The sequence below is a fragment of the Ailuropoda melanoleuca genome, chromosome 8 (genome assembly GCF_002007445.2).
Source record: "Ailuropoda melanoleuca isolate Jingjing chromosome 8, ASM200744v2, whole genome shotgun sequence".
NCBI classification, from domain to species: Eukaryota; Metazoa; Chordata; class Mammalia; order Carnivora; family Ursidae; genus Ailuropoda; species Ailuropoda melanoleuca.
Window position 1 is genome coordinate 113,686,250 of NC_048225.1, and position 27,190 is coordinate 113,713,439.

The following is a 27,190-nucleotide window of genomic DNA, read 5'->3' on the forward strand; positions in this document are numbered from 1 at the left end:
TTCCTTGACTTTGGGCAAGGGAGTTTGGCAACTAAAATCTAGAAAGTAGAGTTTGTAATTCTGGATTTTATTTCCAGATTGGAAGCCAACTTTTAGTGACCCATATAATTTGCTTACCCCTCAGCACCGTATGCTTGATTCTACCCAGAAAGTGAAGTACCATCTATCTTTCAGGGTACTGGGCAAATGTATGCTCTGGGCTTGATGTTTCATAACCCTGTGGGGTAAGCAGGGATATACTGAGAGCACAGACTAACAGGTAAACCACCTTTGCCTTTAAATCCCAAGTTATTTCTGCCAGTGCAATGGCAGATGCCAGTGAGAAAAAGCAAACAAATCTGAATGGTGGCAGCAGTATCGCCAACCTCGCCAGGAGTGTTCCCTGTAAATACCACCATGGAACTCCTGCATGCCAAGCAAGGCTAAATACAGTTTCTCTCCTGACACTGCACAATTCATCACAGAGCTAATTGGGAAGGGAGCTTAAGGACTTCTACTTAAAGCTTGTTTCCAGTAGTGGAGAGCATTGGTCTGAAGAGACCCCAGGAATCTAGATAGCTCTCTCTTCCTCTTAGAGGAACCTACTTGGGCCCAAAGGGAGATGAAACTTTTCATGAGATTGGGAGAGAAGCTGGTGATACATTAAAACCCACGCTCTTTCCATTTCTCCTCTCCTGCTGCCTCTGCTGCTGCTGCTGCTGCCAGCACATATGCTCCCCGCCCTCATGGGGCCACCGCCACTTCTCCATCCACTGCCACCATCAAGGGGATTCATGCATCCATCGCACCTGTTTCATATGGCTCTCCCAGCAACGTCCACCTGTCTATAAACAACTCTGGGGGGACGTTGGGACAAGCCGGTGATGGCACTACATTATGGGCAATTTATTGGTGGCCCCTCATGCAGAGATAGGATCCCAGGAAACAAGAGACTGAATGAGACTATTTAGTGATACCTCTTGCAAGTCTGTGGATTAAATTGTAATCCTTCAATTGTGGGGAGGGATTCTGTGCCCCACCAATTGAAAATGTACTTCTGTTTCTCTAGAAAATTTTAGCCGGAGTGGTTAGTGAAACAAAAGCTTGAAATAGTTCCTAGGGCAGGCACAGACATGCAAGAAGACAGTAAAGATGTTTAGCTAGTATAGGAATTAGAGAAAAACTAAGTAGAACCAGGAAGACACTCAGAGAGAGATTTAAAGGGAATCATTAGAACATGAGCAGCAGAAACTCAGAAGTAAAGAAATTCAGAAATCTGATATGCCCAGCAGTCTCTTCTCTGCCCAAGGGCCCAGTCTCATGGTAGTCTTCAACAATACAGTTGACCGTAGTATTGAGTATTGGCATACTGAATATAGTGTTCAATGACTATTTGCCAAATTGGATTGAATCGTCAATAATCTGTTCTTGACCCTGAAGGTTCATTGCACTGATTTAGAGAAGTCATGCTCTTCTGAACAGGAAGGGATGGACTTAAGTGACAGGAGGAAGGATTTGGGTAGGATAAAAGAAACATTCTTCTCTGATGGTGAGGAATTGGAATTACATGGTAGAACGCCCTTCTTTAAATATCTTTTTTTTTTTTTAAAGGCTCAAACACATTCTCTTGGGATGTAGGAATGTACGAAGCTCAAAGACAATAGTTTATTTTTCTGATTCTTTCTTTCAAAGATGTCAGCCCATAGAGAGTCATAGTAGTCTCCTGCCCCAGAAATCTGGCCTACTCACCACAATATGTGAACACTGGCCCGACTGCCCAATGGAAGATGTCCTTGATTGCTTAACAAGCTTAGATGGGGCCTTTCCTAATGACCCTGATGAAATCTTTTCTTGGGATTCTCAGGGCCAGATTTCCAGATTGGGGGGGGGCACTTTGAACGCACACACAGATGCAAACGTTAAAAAATAGGGTGCAGAAATATTACTGTTTCCTGGTCATTCTGGCTATTCTCTTTAGCATTGCACAAAGGTTACTCTTCAGAAAATGGAAGAGCACAGCAACACTGGGCTGCCAGGTGGGAGTTGTGTTGGCAGGGCCCGTGGAAAACGGGCCATGCAATGCTTAAAGCTTGGGGCCTTAGGCCTTCCACTTTTGCAGGAACTTTTTAGTGTGATAAAAACAGAACCTGGCAGCTTAAATACAGGACAGAGTTCATTTTATGGTTTAAATCTTGTGTTGTGAGATGAAACTAGCTATGAAGGAATGATGTAGAGGGTATACCACAAGAGAATTCCAATAAAATTGTTTTGGGAAATTAAATGTTTAGGCTCAGGGCTCTGAAAGCCATACTTTAAAATCAGAGGTTTAATTATTGCAATATTAGTGCCTTCAATTAAAATATATTTAAATTAAGGTATGTCATTCAGAAAGCCCTTGTCAAGTGTTTTTCAGTATTTTTACTTTACTTTTTAGGATTTTGCTTTAGTTTAGAACACGAATTCCAAGGACAAGGTGAGAAGTCATAGATTTCTGCGTGGATCACATATCAACTAAAAAAGACCTTCTGCACTTAAGAACACTGCTTCTAATGCTTGTAATGAAGGCTCTAGGAAATTGTAGTATGAAAGATAATCAAAGGTAATTAAATGTCACATAAAAAATAAAGTACCCATTCCGAATTCTAAGTAAAAGAAAGATTAATATTATCTCTTTAATTCACATACTGCTTATTTTTTAGTCATATGAAAAAACTGAATATAATGACAGGGAGAAAATATTGCACTTTAAACTATTCATTGACAACTATTCTTTCAGAGTTTCTTTACAATATATTTGCTCAGTATTATATAGATGTTTTGATAAATGTTATACCCTATAACCTTCAGGGATATTGGGTTATCTAGATTGGTAGCATAGAAACACCGTCTGCTCTTTGAAAATAATGCTTTATGCTGTCTGTTTATCTTTTTTTATGAGAGATTTTCATATTTAGCAAGGTCTTGGCACATCTTAAAAATTGTATGTATTTAACTACTAAGACCACAAATTTCATCTTCTCCATGAAGCCACTTCAGTTTGAGGGTTTCCTGCTGAGCTCTCAGAGCATTTCTTGACTAACACTTTTGGTAGATGATATTCTCTCTTGTATTGTGGTTTACGCCTGGTAGGTGCTGGAATTTGGGATCTGAATCACCATGTGGTGGATATTATAGGCTATAATTCACTACTTCTCTTACTTTTCTCTTATGTTCAATTCTCATCTCTGCAGTAAGAGAAATCTCCCTGATACAAGAACCATCCTGTTTCCATATCTCCCATAGAACATCAGCTTATGCCAGGTGAAAAGAAAGCTCTCAAAAGATACTAGTGAACTCAATTAAGTTATGTTATGGGCCAGAGGTGATCAACCCAGGTAAGTCACCAGTAAGTTATAGTGCATGTGATATCTATATCTATATCATCCAGATAGATCGATCTAGAAATTTAACTTACTTTTTTTCTCAAAGAGCCAATAATGTCACATCTATCTATATCCATATCTGATCCAAATCTGTGTCTATATCTGTATCTGCACCAAATTTGTATCTGTGTCTATAACCATATCTGTCTAATTTTATCTATGCCTCATCCCCATGAGGTATACAGAGACACATTTAGTATCCCCATTTAATGGATTTGGAAATCACACACAGAGATATTCACTTATTTGCTTGAGGTAATGCAAATTAATTGTGGCCTGCAAACTGGTCTCCAATGTCCCTTACACTCAATTCAATATCTTCCCCATGACTACATTGCTCTTTTTCACATGTGAAAGATTTTAATGCATTTAAGCTCTCACTGAAGACAAACGATAAGCTGGATAAAGAATCAATTTCAACATATTAACCAGATACTCTAAGCACCTGTTACTCTTTTTTCCTAAGTTCTTACCGTCACAGTGAAAGCATGCACAGTAGAGACGTTAAACATTGGATCATCCGGGCTCTCTTGGTAGACCACGTGGTACTGGGAGATAATGCCATTGGGCGATTCTGGCTTTGTCCAGTTCAACAGAACTGAGTGGGCACTGGTTGCTCGCACCCAAGGTGCTGGCAAATATTGAGGTGGGGCTTCCAGGGTCCGTGCTGATGACCACCGACTCTCCACTGAGCCCCTGGAGTTGTGGGCTCTGACTCGGTATTCATAGTGCGTGAAAGGCATCAGAGTATCCGAAGCATCAATGAATTCAAGAGCTCCATCTGACCAGACAAACAAAAGGGACTCCTCTTCAAAGCCAGCAGGACGTCTGCAAGGAGACCAGGAAGGCAATAAGGGACAGCAGCACATTTCAAAAGAAAGTTTGCACATAGAGTAAGAAATTGCTTTTCAGAAAAATTTGTTATCAACTGCCCCTTTCTGGTGTCATAATGAAGACCAGATGCAAGAGTACACAAGAGGCCTGACTCAGTATCATTTTTTAAGTGTAGGTTTTTTTTTTTTTTTTTGGCTAATCATAAAGAATGCATATATTAACTAGAAAATATGGAAAACACAGAAGAAATAAAAACATTTAAACAGTGCATAACTACCCATAATTACATTTTATTGATTGCCTTAGAAATTTTTCCTTAAAAAAATCTGCACATACGACATGTAGAAACACATATGTTATTTAAAAACTTAAAAAAATCAGAAGCATATATGTAAGCACTGTTAACACATTTAAAAAATATTTCTGGATCTTTGCTTTTTTTTTTGTTTGTTTTTGGTTTGTCTTTTTCCCCCCCTTTGTTCGTTTGTTTTCTTTCTTAAATTACACATGACTGAAAACATACAGTATTTGTCTTTCTCTGACTTATTTTCCTTAGTGTTATATTCTTTTTTTATAACAATTTTTTATTTTGTTATGTTAGTCACCATACGATACATCCTTAGTGTTTGATGTAGTGTTCCATGATTCATTATTTGCATATAACACCCACCGCTCTATGCAATATGTGCCCTTCTTAATACCCGTCACCCGCCTATCCCAATCCCCTACCACCCCACCCTCTGAAGCCCGCAGTTTGTTTCCCAGAGTCCATAGTCTCTCGTGGTTCATTCCCCCTTCTGTTTACCACCCCCCCTTCATTCCTCCCTTCCTTCTCCTACCGATCTTCCTGCTATTTCTTATGTTCCATAAATGAGTGAAACCATATGATAATTGTCTTTCTCTGCTTGACTTATTTCACTTAGCATAATCTCCTCCAGTCCCCTCCATGTTGCTGCCAATGTTGGGTAATCGTTCTTTCTGATGGCTGAGTAATATTCCATTGTATGTGTGTGAAGTGTGTGCATGTGCACATGCATTACATTGCACAATTTTATTTTTTGCACAACTGGAAATTACACTATGTAGAATTATTAGAAGTTGATATTATTAGGAATTCTTACCCTTCTCTAGCAGATGGATTGCAGTAAGTATTCCAATTGTTTTGTCTTCCTATATCCATGTCTATTGTTAATGTGCTCCCAAACTCACTCTGAACTGGTCAACAGGACATTAGCAAATATGAATGCAGAGACTTGAAAAGTGTTTGCACACTAAGCATGACCCTTTTAATGCTCCTAGAACCACAAGATCTTTGTGCAAAAAAAGCCCTGGCTAGCGCACCGAAAGATGAGGAATGACGAAGAGAAGCCCATGGCTCTAATTCTCTTTTACCTTGCACAATTATTTTGCATCTGCTTCCAGGATATTTAAAAAATGTTTTGAATTCACATCCTTCATGTCATGCATATTCTGTTCATCGAATTTTCTCTTCTTAAATTAAGCCATAACCCTTCAAAGTAAGGGCCATTCTTTCTTGTATTCATCAACAAACCTTTATTGAGCATTTAATATAACACCACACCTTGTACCAGGAGCAGGGGTACACATTCCTTTTCTAAAGGAACTCATGGTTGAGTCAAGAAGATAGAGCTAAATGCAAATTAATGAAAATAACATGATAAATTATATAATATGAATTTGCTCTAGAGATCTTTAAAGGGCAAAAATCAGATGCCTTTTAGATGTCTTCTCCAAGACCTAGTAAAATTCAGAGTATGTTCAAAAAATCCTTCCAAATGCCTGAGAAAGGGATTCTTCAGTCCCATCTGTAGATTTGACTGATATAAAAACTAAAGCCCATGCATGCTATTTGGGTACTCAATATATTGAGCATTAAACATTTAAGCAAGAGGAATGGAATTGTCAGTTGTTAATATGGCCCCAAATATCTGATATTTCATTCGGAACAGTTATTTGCTCACCTGGATGTAAATTCATGATGCAAAAATGAAAAATTTAAAAAAAAGAATCTGGTTAGCTGCAGACCTAACCAGAAGGGGAAGCTGCTGAGGAATCGTGATTGATCTATTTCCATATTCCCAGCATCTGAGCCCCGTAAATTCAATAATTTCTTTGAACAAATGGCCAAAAGACATGTAATTCCATGGCTTCTCTGCATTTTTGCCTCATCTTTATTAACTCTTTTTACCTACTAGGGTAGCATTCTAGGTTGGGGAAGAATGTACCCAAGAGATGACCCTTTCCTACTCAGCTTCTACTCTGTAGTTGAGAGAGACTGATGGATAAAGCAGTATTTTCCAGGCTGTTAGGAGTATTTAATGAACATGCTCTTCAGATGCCAGGATAGTCACATGCTGCCATATCAGATTAACCATCAAAATGGAAAGGGTCATTAAGGCAAAGTAAATGACAGTACCTCTCACAAAAAGGCAGGATATTTAAAATCTCTGGCTTTGGGAATTTGATGATCCCCAAGTTGATAAATCACAATGACCTAAGGACGAGCAATGACGAGCCTCCTGCTGGAGACTATGGAGGCTTCCTAGATACCTCTCAGTGACCTGCAATTATGTTTCGGCAACCCATCTCATTATTCCTCGCTACCATGCGTGGGCCAGATTCTGCACTCAGTGTCGGTTTGCAGGGTTTGGCCTTTGTACTTGCTGCAGATAGTAGGTACCAGGTGTGTCATTGGGAGGGATCCATTCTAATGAGGACCACAGGGCTCACAGCCAAGGACTCCACTCAGTGAGTTTTTAAAAGGTGTTTGCAAGGAACATAATGCAGCAAACAAACATAAACTTCTATGGGGAAATAAAAATTGTCTGTTTTGTCTGGCTTCAACCTTTCTATGACAATTCAATTAATTTTTATTAAACTCTCATGAATTCCCACGTTGAGGTGTAGCCATGGTTGTGACATTCTTTTAAAAATTGCCTGAAAGCATGAATTTTAAAAATCTGTGCTATGTGCGAGATTAAATATTATGTTAGCTTCAAGTTTATCCACCAAAACAATTAAAGCATGCAGCCTGGTTAAGTATTTCTTGCCACTATTGAATACTCAATAAATTAACATTATGTTGAGGTAAACGCTCCATCTGTGGTGTTACAAAACAGAATATCTTCAGGTCTGAATAAACTTTGAACAGAAGAGGTTAAGTAGATCACAATTATTCCTAATTTATTTAAGATTTAGGCTTCAACTGTTCATTTAACTGGAAGTGTTTCCTCCTGAACAGTCTGCGTTTAGGGAAATCACATTTTCAGTTCTCTCTGAATAGCCAAATGGTTGTTCTATGCTTAAACTCATTTGGGAGATACTTGAAAAATGAATGTCCTTTTCCAACTAGAGTTAATTTACTGTTGCTTAACACTAAGAAGAAAACAAAAATAAGTATTAAAACTAGGAACCATATATTTTAAAAGAGATTCATACTTATGTTTTCTTACTATAGTATAACCTTAAAAAAACCTAAAAAACCTAAAACTCCTTATCCCTTTATTCCCTGCAACAGTTCTCAGCGTTTGTCTTCAGAAATAACCAAAGCAAAATCCTATAACTAGTTCATTTCCCATAGCAATTTCAGATTATGAAGCTGCCACCCTCACCTTATGAAGAATAATAAGAATACCAATTTAAATATAAAACCCAAAATACCTGTAGTCCGAGGAGATAGGTTGTAGGTCTAGGACTACAACACCCTGATTAGATGACCTTGGGCAAAACTCACCTGTGCTAAGTTTCCATTCCACTTTGTAAACTGGAGTTAAAAACTTTATAGTGTATAATGTCCCTGCATTTTTGTAAGAATTATATCAAATTATGCACAGGAAAATCATTGGGTTAAATGTAATACATGATACAAATGAAGTTATCATAGAAATGGTGTCCAAAGCTGCTTTTAGGAAGACAAATCCAGCAATCATGTAATCATGCTCTGTCATGATAATCTTAGAGTTCACTTTTTATCCTTCCCATTACCTAGTTAACAAATTTACAACTAGTTAACAATTATGTAAGTTAAAATCAGTTAAAACGACTGTTGTGGTTTCTCTTTCTGAAGCAGAACTTGCTACAGAGAGTGATGATGATGTCCACAGAAAGAGAGAAATCGGGAAATCATTAATAGGGTGAGGACTGATTTGCATCTGGACTCACTGAATTTACTATTTTGTCTTTATCTTGCCATATGATACATTTGTTGTGAACAGTAATTAGAAAATACGGATGAACAAAAACACAAGTACAGGCAGTCCCCAACTTATGATGGCTTGACTTAAATTTTTTGACTTTATGACGATGTGAAAGTGATATGTATTCAGTAGACATTGTACTTCACATTCTGAATTTTGATCTTTTCCCAGGACAGCAGTATGCTGTAAAATACTCTTGAAGAATTTGGGGCAGTGGCAGCGAGTGGCAGCTTCTAGTCAGCCACACAGTCACAGGGTAAACAACTGACGCACAACCCTTCTGTAGCTACACCACCATTCTGTTTTATGCTTTAGTACAGTGTTCAATAAATTACATGTGGTGTTCAACACTTTATTCTAGAATAAGATTAAAAATATAAAATTATAAAATTAATAAAAATATTTTAAAATATAAAAATAACACAAAATATTATTTGTGTTAGATGATTTTGCCCAAATATAGGCTAAGTGCTCTGAACACATCGACAATAGGCCAGGCTTAGTCATGATGTTTGGTAGGTGTATTTTTTTTTAAAAGATTTTATTTATTTATTTGAGAGAGTGATAGCACAAGTAGGGGAGGAGCAGAGGGAGAGGGACAAGCCAACTCCATGCTCAGCATGGAGCCTGATGTGGGGCTTGATCCCATGACCCTGGGATCATGACCTAAGTTAAATTCAAAAGTCTAGGGCTCAAGCCACCCAGGCGCCCCTGGTATGTTAGGTGTATTAAATACATTTTTGACTTATAGTATTTTCAACTTACAATGGGTTTATTGGGATGTAACCTCAGAGTAAGTTGAGAAGGATCTGTATTTAAAAGGATTGTTCTTGGGGAGCCTGGGTGGCTCAGTTGGGTAAGCATCTGTCTTTAGCTCAGGTCAGGATTTCAGAGTCCTGGGATTGAGCCCTGCGTTGGGTTTCCCACTCAGCAGGGAGCCTCCTTCTCCCTCTGCCCCTCCCTTTTCTCATGCTTTCTCTCTCTCTCAAATAAAAAAATTTAAAAAAAATCTTTAAAAATAAAAATAAATAAAAGGATTGTGCTTAACTTATCTCTGGGAGAGAAGCACTGTTAAGTTTTTTTGTTTTTTCCAGATATTTTTTATGCACATATAAATGTAAAGAAATATTCTATATATTTAAAGAAAAACAGAATCATCCTAGGCACACTGTTGAGCAATTTGCTTCTTTTAATATCATGGATCTTTTTCCTTGTCCTTAAATATTTGTACCTGCCAGACTTGTCTTCCTAAAGCATGGCACATCTTTATTTTACATCTAGGATGACTTCCTACTTTAATCATGCTTGATGTTGAACACAGGACTTTCACATACATTATTTCATTTAATTCTTACAAAATTCTAGGAAGTAATTCTTTATGTTTATTAGCCTATCTTTACATAAAAATGAAGCTTGGGAAATATAATGACATCCCCAAGGTCACATAACTAGTAAGTGTTGGACCCAGCACCTGGAAGCCACATCTTCTGCCTACAAATGCCAAGCTCTGTCCACTTTATCACACTGCTTTTCTATTTTACCCCGAACTTGCAATGGCTTACATTGCCTCCACATCAAAAATCTAAGCGCCTTAGCCTGGTAATTCAAGTCTTCTAAAATCTACCATCAAGCTGATTGTCGAAATCCCCCCTATAAATAACAAAGGCTCCAGCCAAGACTGACAATTACTTGAACACTATGCCTTCAGGGTTGGGAATTTTGTTCATTCTATTAATTTTATTCACCTGAGCTATCTTTGCTACCAGGCTCTGCTTATTAAAATCCTGTCCACTATAAATGAAACAGAATATAAAATCCTGAAATGGACCAGATGATGAAATTTTGTATAGGTGGTATTTCAAAACAGTGAATTATAAAATAATGTTGACAAACTAGACAGTTTTTTAAAAAAATAAATGCATAGACTTCTTGTCTCATTTTTTAAAACAAACTTAAGTCTATATTTAGATATAAGGAGTAGAACCCATAAAATTGCTGAAAGAAATAACTGATGTGTTATTTTAATATGATCATTAAAGGGAGGATTTCCTTACTATATAAAGAGCATAGACAAATGAATGAGAAATATTCCAAAAGAAAATAGTCTAAGGATATATAATATTTATATACCCATACACAAATAGCAAGTGAATATTTAAAATAAATGAATGACTTCACTTATAATGATCAAAATTTTAATTAAAACAACAATATGCCATTTAAAATATTAAACTGGCAAATGTTTGAAAAATTGGTAAGACCCCTTATTGACAGGAGTTTTCAGAATTAAATTTCTTTTTTTTTTTAAGATTTATTTATTTATTTGACAGAAAGAGAGAGAGACAGCCAGTGAGAGAGGGAACACAAGCAGGGGAGTGGGAGAGGAAGAAGCAGGCTCCCAGTGGAGGAGCCTGATGAGGGGCTCGATCCCACAACACCAGGATCATGCCCTGAGCCGAAGGCAGATGCTTAACGACTGAGCCATCCAGGTACCCCCAGAATTAAAATTCTTACAAACCATTTTTAGAAGACAATCGAACAATCTCTAGGAATTTAAAATGCACAAAATTAGACCCTGTACTTCTAGTACCAAGAATAATCCTTCACCTGCTCATTGTAAAGGTGTTTTTTTGAGAGTTGCTGTTGTAATGAAAACTTGGAAATCACTTAATTTGCCATCAGTAGGGGACTGGTTAAATAATATTGACACACATCCACATAATAAAATATAGTTGAGTCATTAAAAGAAGTGCAGGGTGTGTGTGTGTATGTGTGTGTATGTGTGTGTGTGCATCCAAATACCTAAAGAAAATTGGAGAACACATGAACAATAGGATTCTTTTTATGTAAGGGAAACTATAAAAAGAAAGAAGAAATATTATATATATTAAAATTAATAGTAGTTACTTTCATTGATGGAAATTTTATGCACCTTGGGTAATCACAAAGAAAGGATAAATAGCCTTTGTAATATTCTGTCCTGTTAAAACTTTTTCCAGCAAAAGTATTTCTAATAATGGTCACTAAATTTTTATATTGTAAGACAAAGTCCCAGTGACATCAACTTCATCCATGAATGAATGAAGTCTTCCATAAATATTTCAGACAAAAAGAATCTTTCTTTCCTGTAAACTTTCTGGTAAATATTTATATTTTTCACATTATATTTCTCTTTTTTCATTTGTTTCCTTGTTTGACTTATATCTCCTACTATAGTAAATGTCCTTGGTAATAGGACTCAGATCTCACAGTAGATACGAACATTTCTATCATCTATCTATCTATCTATCCATCCATCTATAGATATATCTATCATCTATCGATCATCTCTCCACCTATCTCCATCCCATATCTATCTTTCCACACAACATGAATTGACTGTATAAAAATTTCTTCACTTTTGAGTCGATGCCCTCTTAGTTTATTCAATCAGCTTAATTTTCCATTCTAGAAAATTATTATTTGTGGTTCCCTGCTTGGAATATTTTTCCATATTAACCATCTATCTAAACTATCTCTGATTTTATCCTTCAAAATCTTACTATTTAAATATTCAGAAAGAGTTCATTATTCATTTCTACTTTTGCAGTGTTTAGAAGGTATTTGTATACATTTTTTCTTATTGCACATTGATCAATCTCTGTATTTATTTAAAGAGACAGTTTATGAGAATAAATCTCATGCAATTTTGTCTCTATTAAAATGGTAGGAGATCATTTCATTAAGTGTTTTGTAAAGTCCTAAGGAAAAAATATCTGGTAGATTTTGTAGATGGAAGTCAGATTTTGTGGAGGGATTTTGGCATTTACAACATTCTAGATATACGATAGAGGGGAATACTGAAAAATCATTATTATCATATCCAAACGCACTATGAGGAGAAAAAAAATGCTGAAGATGGCCTTGTCTATACTTTGTCAGTAACAGGTTGCACAACTAACATCAATGTTGTCCCTATTGTCAGTATTGTCTTTTGTAATTCCTCACCTTAGTGAACAAAGTAGCCTAAATCAAATAACAAAGTAACAGGTAAAGAACAGAAGAAATTGCACTAACAATCATATCCTTCCTAGATTATTTTGTTTGTAAAGTCCTCAACACCCCTTTATCAGCACAGAAGCTTTTCAATATCTAGAGGCAGGCGTTAGACAATGGAAGGAAATTACTGAGGGGAAGCGATTTAGGGGGTTAGAGAGCAGAGTGACAGGTATTTGCAAAATGGGATTGGCAAATTGGCTTCCTGCAATTTAATGAAAATATCTGCCTAGGCCAAACCCTGACTTTGGTTTGAGCTAAGTGTATTTCCTTTGGTGGCGATACAAGAAACAGGAGGCAAATGATGAAGCAGGAATTACATGCCATAACCTCCCCAGAAATACTGCAGGCTCGTGGCCATAACTATAGAAGGGGCTCTATGTAGTCCCAGAATGAAAAAGAACTATGTGTCTACATTCTATTTCTGTCCTTACAAATTTCTGATTTTTTTTTTGCAGCTATCTAAGAAAAATTTGATATTGTTGTTGTCTAAGCACATTTAAACTTCAGCTGAAATAACCGCCAAGTGATTCATGCCTATGTAGGTGAATATAACGATTGTATCTGGAGCCCCAGTGCGCCATTTTCATTTCACTTTAAATAAAAAACAAAATGTATCTATGTCAGTCAGTGCCCTTCTGCTGTACTCAGAGGTATCAAACAGGCTACAATTATGATTGTGAAGTGATTGTGTCACATTGGAGGAAGGTTTATTGCTTTTGAGTCTGCTAGGCAGTAACACATTCTGTTTCATATTACTCTTTATATCATTGTTTGGCTGTGACTAGAATAATCAAATGCCATCAAATGCTGTCAAATTCAATTTACAGTATTTTTCATTGAAGCGGGCTTTCTGCATTATATTTCCTGTTTTCCCTCTCTATAGCTGCCATGGAATAGTCACTGTAATCATGAGCTTTATTTACAAAACCAACAGACTGAAGCCACGTCCTGCTCTATAACAGATACTTTATTTCCCTTTATGCAGAATAGGAATTTGATGTGCTTTTCTCATACAATTAGCATTAAGCAGATGAAAGAAAACTATTCAAAGAGGATGGGCATTTTAGAGCTTGCACTAATGTGCTTAGCGTAAAGTGTAAATTCGCATTAGCCATTTTTACGTGTTCGTGCGTATTTGAATCAGAAATATTATTCTTCAAATTAATGTTTGCTGAGCAGAAATTTGGCTTGCTCCTGTTTGGCCATGTCGTTTACATAGGCAGAAATGCAATAATACGTTCTCCTTTCATAATTTTCCTATAAACCTTACTCATCACTGAAGACTGACCTGAATCAAAGGGTTTCAATATCTGAAGTTGCAAAAGGAGCCTGAACTAAGTTTCCCGACGTATCCAGGGCACAGGACCAAACAAGGGAAGTGTGAGGCTGCTGGAGAGACTAACGTGGGAGTAGGGGTGAGGCTCTGAGCAAGAATGTATTGTTCTCTGTTTGCCTAATGTAAATACGTGGCTTTTGGAATGGGGTTTTCATCTGCAAATCCCTTAGGTCTGCTGATATCTGTCTTCCATAGTGTCTTTTCTGTCTCAGTTATGGTCGGGACATAACAGTTTCCTCCACTCCCAATTCATATACCAAATTCCAAACCCCCAAAGTGATGGTATTAGGAGATGAAGCATTTGGGAGGTGACTGGGATATGAGCATGGAACCCTCATGGATGGGATTAGTGCCCTTCTAAAGGAGACCCACAGAGCTCCCTAGTTGCTTCTGCGACAGTGAGGACACAGTGAAATGACAGCTGTCTGTGAACCAGGCAGTGGACCCTCACCAAACATGGAGTCTGTCAGTACCTTCATTTTGTATTTTCCCAACTTCCAGGGAAATAATGTGTGTTGTTTATAAGCCACCCAGTTTATGCCATTTTTGTTACAGCAGCCCGAACGGACTAGGACAGATAGCAAACTCTCAGAGGACAGGTTCTTTGCCTCCTTGACTCTCTTTCTGTTTTATCTTTGCCTTCTTTCCTCTCTTCCTCCTTCTCCCTCAGGGTTTTTCTGTCATTCTGTTTCCCTCTCTCTCTCTTTCTCACCTTTCCATTCTCTCTTCCCCCTCTCTCCCTCTGCTTCTCCTTCTCATTATTCATTATTTATTAAAAGAAAATGTTAAATTAAAACTATGTCCATGTGGATCAGGTGAAGACTGGATCAGGGAGTGCAATACCCTTCAACCCAAAGTGCCCATGGTCCCCAAGTATCTCTGTCTCTCCCTGCTCTCTTCTCTTTCCCTCCACTCTCTCTTTCCTTCTTTTCTTCATTTTAGGGGGATATACTCAACAAATTCTGCACATCATGGTGAAAAGAAGCTGCATTACCATCTATTGCATTCCCAGAACCATCCAGCCAGCTGAGTGGAAACTCCTTCCACCAGAAGGGGAACTGCAGAGTTGAGCCATTCTTTCTGCAGATGGGAAGCACCTTGTTTTTTGAGGATAAAAAGTTTTTCCGAGCTCCACATAATAGGTGATGGGAAATATTAGAATTCTCATTGCAGACCTGGTTCCTGCTCTGGAATGACTATGTTCTTTTGGTCAGTGAGCCTCTAGGGTACTGCTCTACGGCTTAATCAGAGGTAAGGCTGATGTGCACTATGAGGTCTCATCTTTCAAGTAGGGCTCAGACAAAAGTGTTACATGGTAGCTGTGGTTTTTCCCCCCCGGATCATGTGTAAAAGCTTCCAGTACCAATCTTTTCTTTTTTCTTCAAAGATTTTATTCATTTATTTGACAGAGAGAGAGACAGCCAGCGAGAGAGGGAACACAAGCAGGGGGAGTGGGAGAGGAAGAAGCAGGCTCATAGTGGAGGAGCCTGATGTGGGGCTCGATCCCATAACGCCGGGATCACTCCCTGAGCCGAAGGCAGACACTTAACGACTGCGCCACCCAGGCGCCCCCCAGTACCAATCTTAGACCCTAGTAGGTGCTCCATAAAGCACAAATTCCCATTTATTCCCTTATGGAAAAATACAATGTATTTGATTTCCATGTCCTGGAATGGTACACATTTTTAAATAATTTAAAATAACAGTAATAGTCAATGCTACCTGTGAAGAAAGTAGTTGATGATGACTCCATTTGGCTTTTCAGGTGGCATCCACTTAACCTCTATGCTAGCTGACCCCAGTGCCTTAAGAATTGGGGAACGTAGACCCACTGGGGCTGCTTCAGATGTTTTGACAAACATCCTACTGCTAACTCCACAACTTCCTTGAAAAAAAGAATCAAGTCCTTTAGTAATTTGTCAAGCAGGGGAAAGAGTTACATATGCACATAGAAGGATAAGGAGATCATGGAAATCATTTTAGCTGAACTTTTGTATATGACCCTTGTACACATATTTTAGACTAGTACTATAAATCTCTATATAATTTGAATATATTTATATATACATATTTTATATTATATATATTTATATAGGGAATCATTTTTGGAAAATCCATTAAGTAACCACAAATTTATAGAGGCATAGACAAGAATGCTTATGCTTGTCTGAACTGTGGTTTCTCTAGTTTATTACAGTCATTCTGCCAGAAAGTGATAATGTACTTGAATATCATTTAGTGTGTGTGACCTGCACATCTTGTATATTCTTAATAATATCTTATTCTTGCCAATATTTAAAAATAATAACCACCTCCCAACATATAAGAATCAATTAATTTGAAGAATATTGTATCTCCATAACATAGTTTTAAAGACATAGAGAAGCAGAAGTTGATTTTGCATTTCAATAAAGAAAACACTAGTTTAAAACCGTTTCCATGTTGATTAGCTGAAGACTATATCAGAGAGAAAAAGTATCCTTCAACATAAAATGCCTTGGTGTGGTTTGTAGAGAGAAGTGGGCAAACTGACTCACAATTCTGAAGATGAGGCAAAGCAAAATCTCAGACTCCATATCCTCATCAACTCCGTGGGAACTCATACTCATTTGGAAACAGAAGTTTCTAAGCACAAGTAAGATAGGAGTTCCCACCACTTGAGTATAATATTGGGACATTTCTTTAATTTAAAGTGGAGCAACATGTTTTATACACCAATATGAGTTACATCCTTTCTTCTCTTATTAATATATGATGTCACATTCAGAGGGATGAAGGGACTGAGGGAGGCTCTTCCTTAAGACCACAGAGATGGATGATGATTTCATAGACCACTAGCCTGTGCCATGAAACTCAGGGTGACAGTCTGCATATGTGAGATAGAGTTCAGGTAAGCACAGTAAAATAGGTAAGATTCATTCAAGTGTAACTCAACTTCTAAATAATGCCTCCTCTCACCCCCTAATAAAACTTAAATAAACCAAAGTGAGTACCTCTTTTTTGAAATTTTCATAATACCTATTTTGTTTTATATTACCAATGATTCCTTTATGTGATCTAGGTGTTTTTCTTTTAAAGGGCCTTATAAAACAAGACTTTGCAAAACCACCATTTTAATATATTTAAATATTCATGATTTAATGTGCAGAAATGCATAATGCTTCACTCAATTCCAGGCTCTGATTCTTCTGGGTAAACAGTCCAGTACAAATAAGAAATGAAATGTTAGTCTTTGTATTTGAATTGAGAATCTATTCCTTTTTAATGAATATTTTTTCATAAAATACTTTTTTTTTTAATAAAAGCCCAGGACAAGTGTCTGAAAGACTTTTACCATTTTGACATGCTTGTATCCTTATCTCATATTGTGTGAATGGAGCCAAATTTTCCAGAAGGATGGATTGATGATGACCAACAGAGGAGGTCAGAGGTGCTATACTTCCAGCATTGAGTAACACATTGTACTCCACAGGCATTTTGGGGATGAGGATCCCTTTAAAGAGAAAGAGAGAGAGAAAACATATATGTATGCTATACAGAATAGTCAACAAATGTTTAAAAACAATGAATCTTTAACATTTTATAACTTAAAGGTATATTATCACTGAATCTAGCAACTAATAACTACATGAACGTATATTTCAAAAGTAAAAAAAATGTGTATCACTCATTTTCAAAAACAAATGAAGTACATGTAATAGTTCTATTCAAAGGTATACTCTATGGGCAAATAAAAATGAAGGCACGTTTCACTTCTTAAAAAATACAAGGCAATTAGAAATGCTGTCATATATTTTTGCTAGGCTTACTTACCCTTAAAGTACATAAAAAAAACCCCACCAGTTTTGCTTGTGACAATAATTTTTCTGTAGGCATTGTGTATGCATCTAGTCTGACACAGATCCTTGACATAATAGCCCATAAAGTATCCAAATCATAGTCTACCTAGAGAATTCCCAGTACATTAATTATTGAGTTAGGACAGTCCACTCTGTCAGGGAGACTTATGGACCTAAATACATAAGAAATTTGGGTTCAAAACTGTCATTTTTCACAATGCTTCCTAAAGAAAGAAGGTCTTGTCAGTTTTGCCTCTTCACAATCTATTCATATAATTAAATGCCTATAAGTTCTATTTGGTCATGAACAACAAGTACATTTTGTTTTTCAAGGAGAGTATATGAGCCCTGAGTGAAGAATTTATATTCTTAAATTCCATTATTGGAATTTCTCACGAGATTTTCTCATTGATCTGATAGCTTATAACATTTGTGGGTTTAATTACTTATCTTTGTAGTACTTAAATAAGGTTATCTTTGCTATAGAAGCAATGAAATCTACAGCACAGGACTCAATAACCCTTCAGAAATGAGGTCTAAAAAATGAAATGAAGGTTTGTTTTTTGCAGATATAGCCCCAATTGTGTAAGGGGTGTAAGAGCCAGTATAAAGCCGAGATGCTTGGGATTTTGTGTAGGATAGATAAGAATAAGTACTCTCTGAAGGATATATTGATCATAGTCAGAAGGACTGATCAATTGTTTCCTTTGGAAAGATGCGATTGTGCTGAAGCCAGACTAAGAATTTTTATTTTAAATTAGAGCATCCTACTTAAATTATCTGTTGTATTTGTCCTAATGGCTTAAATCACTGCTATTCTATCATTGATTCCTAATTTCCTATCTCTGGCTTTTCATCTCTCTTGCATTCCAGATTTCTATTTTCAGCAGCCAACTTTACAGAAACCTCCATCTCCACAGGTCCAAAGCATAATCACTATATTTTCCACTCCCAAACCTGTTCTTCTTGGGTTCCTTTCTATCTTCCTATGCCAGAGGCCTTAGAATAAACCGTTAGGGTAAGACTCTTAGAGTAGACCCTGCTTTCTTTACTCTGCACAGTTGCAGCAATAACCCAAACAAGGATAGCCATCTCATTGCATTCCAGTTGCAGTGTACTCCATAAAGTCAGGGGCTCTGTTCTCCTCCCCAGGGTAGTTCCAGTACCTAGAGTTTAGCCCAAAGTTGCAGCTCAATAAATGTTGGTTTGAAGGAATGAAAGAAATCTCAGGACAATATTGTAAAGCAAATATTATTACATTTTTTTAAGATGTGAGAAAGCTAAGCAACTTGTCCTAGATTGCACGTTGATTATGTGGGGTAGTCAAACTTGAACTCAGGCCCATGTGATGCCAAAGCTTCTCTCTCTCTCTATTTATGCTCTCTCGGTAATGGAGACTCAGATTAGGACAACAAGGGGAAAATGAAAGGATAATTTTGAGGCAACATGGGTAGCCAGGTAGAACAGGTATTGGACACTGATTAGAGGGAAAAAATAAAGTGATGGAAAAATTAGAATCCCGCTGATGGAACTAATTATAGGTGAATATTTGAAGTTATGAAAGGCAGGTTTCCAAAACTGAAATACACATACCTTACATGTTTGTGGATTTGTGTCAAAGTATTTTCAAAGGCTAGAACAAACATGGTACCTTTTCCCGGAATGCCAGTTTGACCTGTAAAATTTGGGAAACGTAAGGCTTCCTTGCCTGAGCAAGGGAAACCAGCAGAATCCCACCTTTCTTTGTTCACAAAAATTTGGTATGGATTTTTCTTCATAAAAAGCCCCAGACTAGAAAATTAGATGGGTACCAAGTGATCAGAACTTTGACTAGTTAGTTGTTTTAGCTCTATAGTCACCTCAGAACTAACTAAATGACAGCAGAATTTTATGCTGACATAATCAGTGTGTTGAACAAGTACAAGTCCTATTCACGATGTTATCAAAACCCCACTTAATTTGAGTTGCTCACTATTGCTTTAAAATGAATTCATCATGGGTAATCTTCCACAGACACAGGATGAAAATTTGGCCTGGCCCCCATTTCTGCTGAATCTCAGGTAACAGACATTTCTATGTTACTTTTTTTTCCATGAAGAAAAAAGATATAGTGACAAAGATTAATGCCTAGAAAATGTAAATAAATTTATTTTTCTCTTTAATGGTATAGTAATACACATACTGGGCTTATTTAGAAGATATTCTTTGAGGCCTAATTCTCAACTGTAAGACAAAACTGGGAATGGCTTTATGCTCCCAACAAAACTGCCATAATTAAAATGAAGTTTGAGAGTTGGAGGGAGAGAGTTGATTATAGGGACCATTTGAAACTCAGTCCATTAATGGGTGAGGAAATCCTATGTACTATATTAGAAGTAAAATAAAGAGCAGTATAATCAGGCTTTTTTCCCACTAAAAATGTTCTTCGGAGGTTGTTGTTCGAGGTAGTAAAAGAGGTTTAAGAGTGGATCAGGGACTTTCTCAGTTTGTAGTGTGACCTCTCAGCAGGAAGATATGCTTATGGAATTTTCCATCCATAGTATCTTGGAATGTCACAGTATTCACCTCCCATTTTGGGCATTTTCTTTATTGTTACCCTGACATAGTCTGTAGAGTGGTGGGGAAAAAAAGGCTGCTGTTTGTCCCCACATATTTGTAACAAAATGAAGACAGAATTATCTGGACATTGAACTTGTTATTGGGGTCAGCTTTCTCCAGAGTGACCTAATATCCTAAAACGTAACAGCATATAACTCTTTATCCAAGGAGATTAGTAAAAAAAAAAATCCCCTAATGATAAATTATAAAATACATTTTTTTTGGATGAAGACAAACACATTGGAATACAATGGCAAATTTTTATGAGTTTTTAAGCTAAAAAGCAAGACCTTAAAGAAATTGCAAGCTTATGGTGATTACTTTGGGCAGTTTCTAGACCTCCTGGGGTTGATTGCATGTTCATTCTGTCTTCTCTGTTCCTGGGATAGATCTTATAAAAAGTTTGACAAACGCACATTTGAAAAATATTCTATCATTCTTGTTGAACTAGACAAACCACAGAATGGAGTCAGGCAGATCAAGTCACTTCTCTGCCCTTATTTGTTTCTGGTAAATTACTTAACCTCTGTGAATGCTGGTCTCTTCATCTGTAAAATGATAATACTAATAGCGACCTCATAAAGAGCTACAAGGATTAAATTAGAAAATGCATGTAAAACATTTTAGTACATTCCTGTGACAAAGAAAGCGCTGAATTAATGATAGGCATCTTGGCAAAACAAAATGAAATGGAACAAAATGGAAAAAATAAAAGCCCACATCTATGACACTTTTTAAAGTAAAGCTGCTATACCAATTACAAATAAATGTTATATTCATTTAAATAAATCTCTTTAAAATAATATTTTATCTAGTTTTTTTTGTGAATACTTGGATATGATCAAGTTGTATTCCTATGAAGATGTTTTTTCATTCCTAGCACTAATTTAGAAATGGTCTTCCCTTCAATTCATCTGAGGTTGCACTTTACTGAATGTCTTCCTCGTACCTACTGGTCTGTGTCCAGGGACTTCTCTGCTTAGAAGGACAAGTCTCCTAGGGGGTCAGAGAATAAAATGTGCTTCTGCTACATTTCAAATATAGACATAATCTTGATCTAGGTTTCAACATGGCTAGTCAAGGCACGAAACTGGAAAATGTATTTTTCACGTCTTGGTTAATTGGAAATAAATGTCCTTTATATATACCTATGAGGTGCTGAAAGAGAAACTGCTCCTTGAAGCTGTGAGCATGTCAAATAGTGACATGTATTTAGGAAAGAGGGCCCCTCCACTGTCATAATTTACAGGACTGTGACATGAAAGGCTCCTGTGTTCCTGCAAACCCTATACCATCTGCAATGAGTCTGAAACAACCTAGCCCCCTGGTATTCCGATGACTAAATGAAATGAAATGGGCATATTTGTTAAAGTCAGCTGGGAAGCCACACGACTTGGTTAGTTCCCGAGTTCATAAATTTATGTCAGAGCAAGAGGAGCAATGGAAGCTCAAGTGAACCAATTTACCCTAAGTGCAAATGGCAGTTTTGTTATTTGGTGTCAAAGTTACCAGTCCCACAATGACAAGCTGCCATAACACATTTTCTTGTTCACTAAAGAACAAGGATTTCGTTGGTTAATATTCCTTGCAATGCTCCTTTTCATAATTTACAACAACTAGATGCTGATAGGTTATTTAACATTTATGAAGTTAAGATGTAATCAGAAAAACCCTGATTATCTTTACAAATAAAAAAGTTAAATTATTCAACTTTTTTTTTTTTCTCCATGGCTTCATTTCACAGCAGGTGCATACTTTACAATGGGACAAGTCAATCAAATAATCCTTTTTTCAAATCTTTTTTCAGGAGCTGAAGCAGGAACAATTCTAAGAGGAAAACTATTAATTCGGTTTGATAGCTGCATTTGCTTCAAAACACTGGTTGCACTTAATGTCATGCTTTGAACAAATCAGCCTAAATTCCTTGTTGCACAGGTAGGCATAACTTGGTTATGCCCTTTTGAGGGTTTGGAGGTGAAAGAAGACTCACTTAAATACACATCCATACCAACTGTATGGAAATTTTACTTAAGTTTGTATAACAGTGTCATTTTATGTCCTTTCTACCCTAATAGATAGTAGGGTTCCTGATAGGAAGGACAATGTCTCATTCTTCTCTAAAACTCTCAGGGTGTCTAGCATTATACCTTGCCCCTGAGTGGGGCTCAGCAAATATTTTCATGCTCGTTAAAATGAATAGATGATTCAATATACCCAAAGGTTAATGAATTATATCTCATGAAATTTTAAGCTACAAATAAAACACTCCTACTGGGTTACTGGGTAGGCTGCTCTCAAATTACACTGTCCTCATTCATATTTGCTATATTTATAGCAAAATTATTTTTTAGCTTCTGAACTGGATCATAGTAAAACTTAGAAAAAAATCATTTGCTTTCTGCACTGTTTATGTAGAAAAATAGTGAGAAAATAGCACAGTGATTTTGACCATAGAATTTGGAGTCAGATTCATTGTGGGTTGGCTCCAACAACTTTGTGATAAATAACCTAGACAAAATAACTAAATAATATCTAAATTGATTTGTTCTCATTAGTAAAATGGGCAAAACAATAGGACATACTATAGTCGGTTGTTAAAAGCATTAAACGAGATACATATTAATATCTTAGAAAAATATCTAGTACATATTAGAATTCAATAAAATAAATTCATTAAATAACAAAACCAAAGGCAACAAAATAAATTGACAAGTGGGACACATCAAACTAAAAAGGTTCTGCACAGCAAAGAAAACCATTAAAGTGAAAAGGAACCTATGCAATGGGAGTAGATATTTGCAGACCATTTATCTAATAAGGGGCTAACATCCAAAATCTATAAGGAACTCATGCAACTCAATAACAGAAAAAGACAAATGTCCCAATTAAAAAATGGACAAAGGCCACAGACACTTTTCCCCAAAAAGGACAGACAAATGGCTAACAGGTACATGAAAATGTGCTCAACATCCTTAATCATCAAGGAAATGCAAATCAAAAACCACAACGAGATACCACCTCCTACCTCTCAGGATGACTATTATCAAAAAGATAAGAGATCACAAATACTGGTTAGATGGGAATGGAAACTCATATCGCTAGTGCCAGTTACCATGGAAAACAGTATGGAGGTTCCTCAAGAAATTAAAAATAGAACTACTCTATGATCCCCAAAACCTACTTCTAAATATATGTCCAAAGGAAATGAAATCATTATCTCACAGAGCTCTCTATACTCCCATGTTCACTGCAATGTTATTCACAATAGCCAAGGTCTGGAAACAACCGAAGTGCCTATCAGTGGATAGATGGAAAAAGAAAACATAGTATATATGCAATGGAATATTATTCAGCCTTAAAAAAGAAGAAAATACTACCATTTGCAACAAGGTGGATAAAATAGTAAGACAAAGAGAACAACTTTATGGTATTACTTATGTGTCGAATCTTAAAAAAAAAAAATTGAACTCACAGAAACAGAGTGGAATGGTGCCTCTGGTGGCTGGAGGATGGGGAAAACAGGGAGAAGTTGGTAAAAAGGTACAAACTTTCAGTTATAAGATGAATAAGGTCTGAGGACCTAAGGTATAACATGGTGACAATAGCTGATAATACTGTATTGTATAATTGAAATTTGCTAAGAGAGTAGAACTTGTGTTCTCACCAAAAAGACAAAAAATAAATATGCGACATGCTGTTAGCATTAATTAACTCAAGGGTGGAAATCCTTTCACAATTATATATGTCAAATCATCACGTTGTAATCTTTAAATATATCATAATTTCGTTTGTCAATTATACCTCAATATAGATGAAAAAAGATTTATTACTATGCTAAATAAAACATAAATCATTGAAATGAGTTTTACACTTTCTTCTGAAATTCAGTGCTACTGTCACTTGGTTTTTGCACTTCTAAGAAAATTGAAAGAATTGTCAAAGTTGAATCATCCCAGTTAATGCAAAGTAAATTTTTTAGAGAGCTTAATGCCAATTTTGACTTTAAATGGCTATTATCTGATCTAATACACTGCACTTGATAAGTTAATTGAACACCAAGATGCCAAATGTCTATAGATAAGCCATATTGTGGCTAACTACCCTTTAATCAAAAATTGGTTAATAAAAAGCATTTTTATTCCTAACCAACATATTCTTTTATTCCTAAGCAATATTAATTGAAATGATCTCTCAGAAGAACTGTTGCTAATTGTTTTCTTTAATGGACTAAGAGATAAATATGAATGGACACATGCCAGTACTTTGATATTATGCATTAAATGTAAATAACTCACCATCTTTAGTGAGGAAAGTGTGTTGAATGAAATGACATTGTTAATTAGAATATGATGAAGGACTAGAACAGTTCAAAATACAGTCATCACCTTGATAAATTAGAAAGACTCATTATTACCTTCAGAGTTTAAATAATTTTGAGTGTTTTGATTCTGAAACAACAGGAATATCTCTATTCTTATCCTGAGTAAACCATTTATGTTCCAGGAACTATTTGATTTTTCATTTTCTATGATTTTTTACCCATTAGTTGAACAGATATCCTTCACTCTAATACAAATGTGTAAGTCCTGACCTGAGGTTGAGAGCTGGTACAAGGCGAGAACGAATGTTTAGGAATCAATTAGCAGGGTGGCTATCTGTAGCTTAAATAATAATAACCAGTGTCCAGGCAGTGCCTAATAAATGTTTACCATCCTACTTCACTGACTTCACATAAAAGCAATGCAGGGTAGCATTTGATACCCCATTGCATAGATGAGAAACCTCAAGTTCAGAGACATTGTGAAACTTGCCCAAGGTCACATGGAAACTAAATGGTGGAGCCCATTCCACCTAGAAACCAGTATTTCCTTTTCAGAAATAAGTGAAAAAACTTATGCATCCATTAGATGACATATAATATTTGGAAGATATGGGAATGTGTCCTGTTTGTCTCTAAAGAAGAAATGTGTATTTGTGTGTGTGTATGTGTGTTTAGGGTTGAATTAGTGTGGAGGGAGGGATAGGCTTCTATAGGAAATCAAGTGTTTGAATAATTTTAAGCAGCAGAAAATCCAAAATTTATTTATATTTGTCTTAATAAATTTCAGAAATTTACTCACTACTATGTTCTTTCATTAATTCAGCAAACATTTTAAAAGGGTTGTTTGTTCCTCATCTGATTTGAAGGTACAAATGTATACAAAAGAGTAGAAATCTTGATTTTCTAGAGCTTGAAGTGTCTTGATAATCTTACAACTGACATTTATCAAGTAATAATGAGCTAAAGTGAACCAGGATTGACCTGGAAGGTAAGAGAATATCTACTGAGGCATTAAAATAGTCCTTGAATATTCTTTTTGTCAATATTTGAGAAATGACTCCCTCTCCCACCTAATTAAAATCTTTCAGCACTTGGAATCTGGTTTTGCTAAGCCATGTCTATTCTTTCTGGACTTTTGAATGGATAGGCAAAGCCTTCTGGTTACTAGTTCCTTCATGCCGCAGGAGATAACTATTGTCAGGTAGATATTTTCCCTTCGGGGGCTCACTATTTTCCACAATTAATTCTTCTGGTCTTGTCATGCCCAACAAAAAACATTCTTCCACAATCATTTGGTATTTGCCAATACCTAGCTCTGTTTCTCAGCCCCCTGGGCTACTATTTCAAAAAGCATAGTTGCATCACAAATTCAACAGATGGTGAGTAATGAATAAAAACCTTGATTTGGATTTAAGAGTTAAGCCAAAGACATGTAGAGATTGCCCTTGTAAGGCAGTAGTAAAGAATAGACCTGAATTTGAATCTTGGCTTTGCTATGTCGCCTTGGGTATATTATATCATTTCTTTGAGATTCAAATTTCTTATCTTAATATGGAAATAATGATATTACTTGTATCCCAGGGTTTGCATGAGTATTAACTCAGGTAAGGCTGGGAAAGGGCTTATCGAAGCGTTTGGCATATACTAGAAATTTAACAAATGGCAAGTATATAAGTGATGTTTGCCAATAGTATTCCAGTTATGCTTCCCCTGAATATTCTCATGCATTCCCTGGACCTCACTTCCTTTTCTGGTAGGATTTATAAACATGTAGTAAGAATTAATTTATAGATATCATGGAAATAATAATTTATAAACTGAAAGCCCACTTAATTGCCTAGGTAATTTTCTGTTGCCAAGCAACCACATGGATATTTTTTTCTCCCAGCAACTTACCTGCATAAGGTTGTTCTATTCACACTGACCACAAAACAAAGTACATGTGAAAAAACCCAGTTAATTTAGCCACTATTTTGGCAAGAGAAAGTGGTATGATTCATGTTTTCAAAGAAATATTGTAATCGACCACTTTTGCTTGGTGTATGTAACTCATGATTACTAGCTTTGGAGCACATTGAAATCATCTGGGAAGCTTTTTTTAAAATCTAGATTTCTTGAGTCCATCCCAGGAGATTGTGATTCAGTAAACTTGGGGTTGAGAACTGGTCTTTGCAAAAGTTTTCCAGGTGATTTTAGTATTCATTCAGGAACTATAGGTATGGACTGTTTGTACCAATTTTCAGCGCTGCTTATGATGTAATCATTTCGTAACGGCAGGCGAGTATGATGAATACCTTGAAAGCTCTTGATTGTGAGCAAATAAACCACCTCTGGTTATAACAAGTTTGTTTTCTTTCTGTTTAAAATATATATTTGTGACTATTCAGGAACAGAAAAATGTTTTTATTATCCAAATCAAAACACAGCATGAGGTACTTTCCAATAAAATCAACTGTAGATTATACACAAGTCAAAATCATCTGCCTGTTTACAGAGTTCAAAATCCTTCTAGGCACCAGGAAAAAAGTTTAATTTAAGATTTTAATCTTTCCATATATTACAGGGTTTCTGTAATGGATTTTGTGCATCTGAAACTAAAAGATTGA

General features: G+C 36.4%; 1 protein-coding gene across 1 annotated transcript in view; it reads right to left on the bottom strand.

Moving 5' to 3' along the window:
• Positions 1-27,190, bottom strand: part of USH2A (usherin) — a 729,748-nt gene that overhangs the window by 106,911 nt on the left and 595,647 nt on the right. Inside the window, exons 49-51 of the mRNA XM_034667668.1 lie at positions 17,161-17,319; positions 15,549-15,711; positions 3,875-4,229 (exon numbers count right to left, since the gene is read on the bottom strand). Coding sequence (XP_034523559.1) covers positions 3,875-4,229; positions 15,549-15,711; positions 17,161-17,319 — 677 coding nt within the window. The remainder of the gene's footprint in view (positions 1-3,874; positions 4,230-15,548; positions 15,712-17,160; positions 17,320-27,190) is intronic.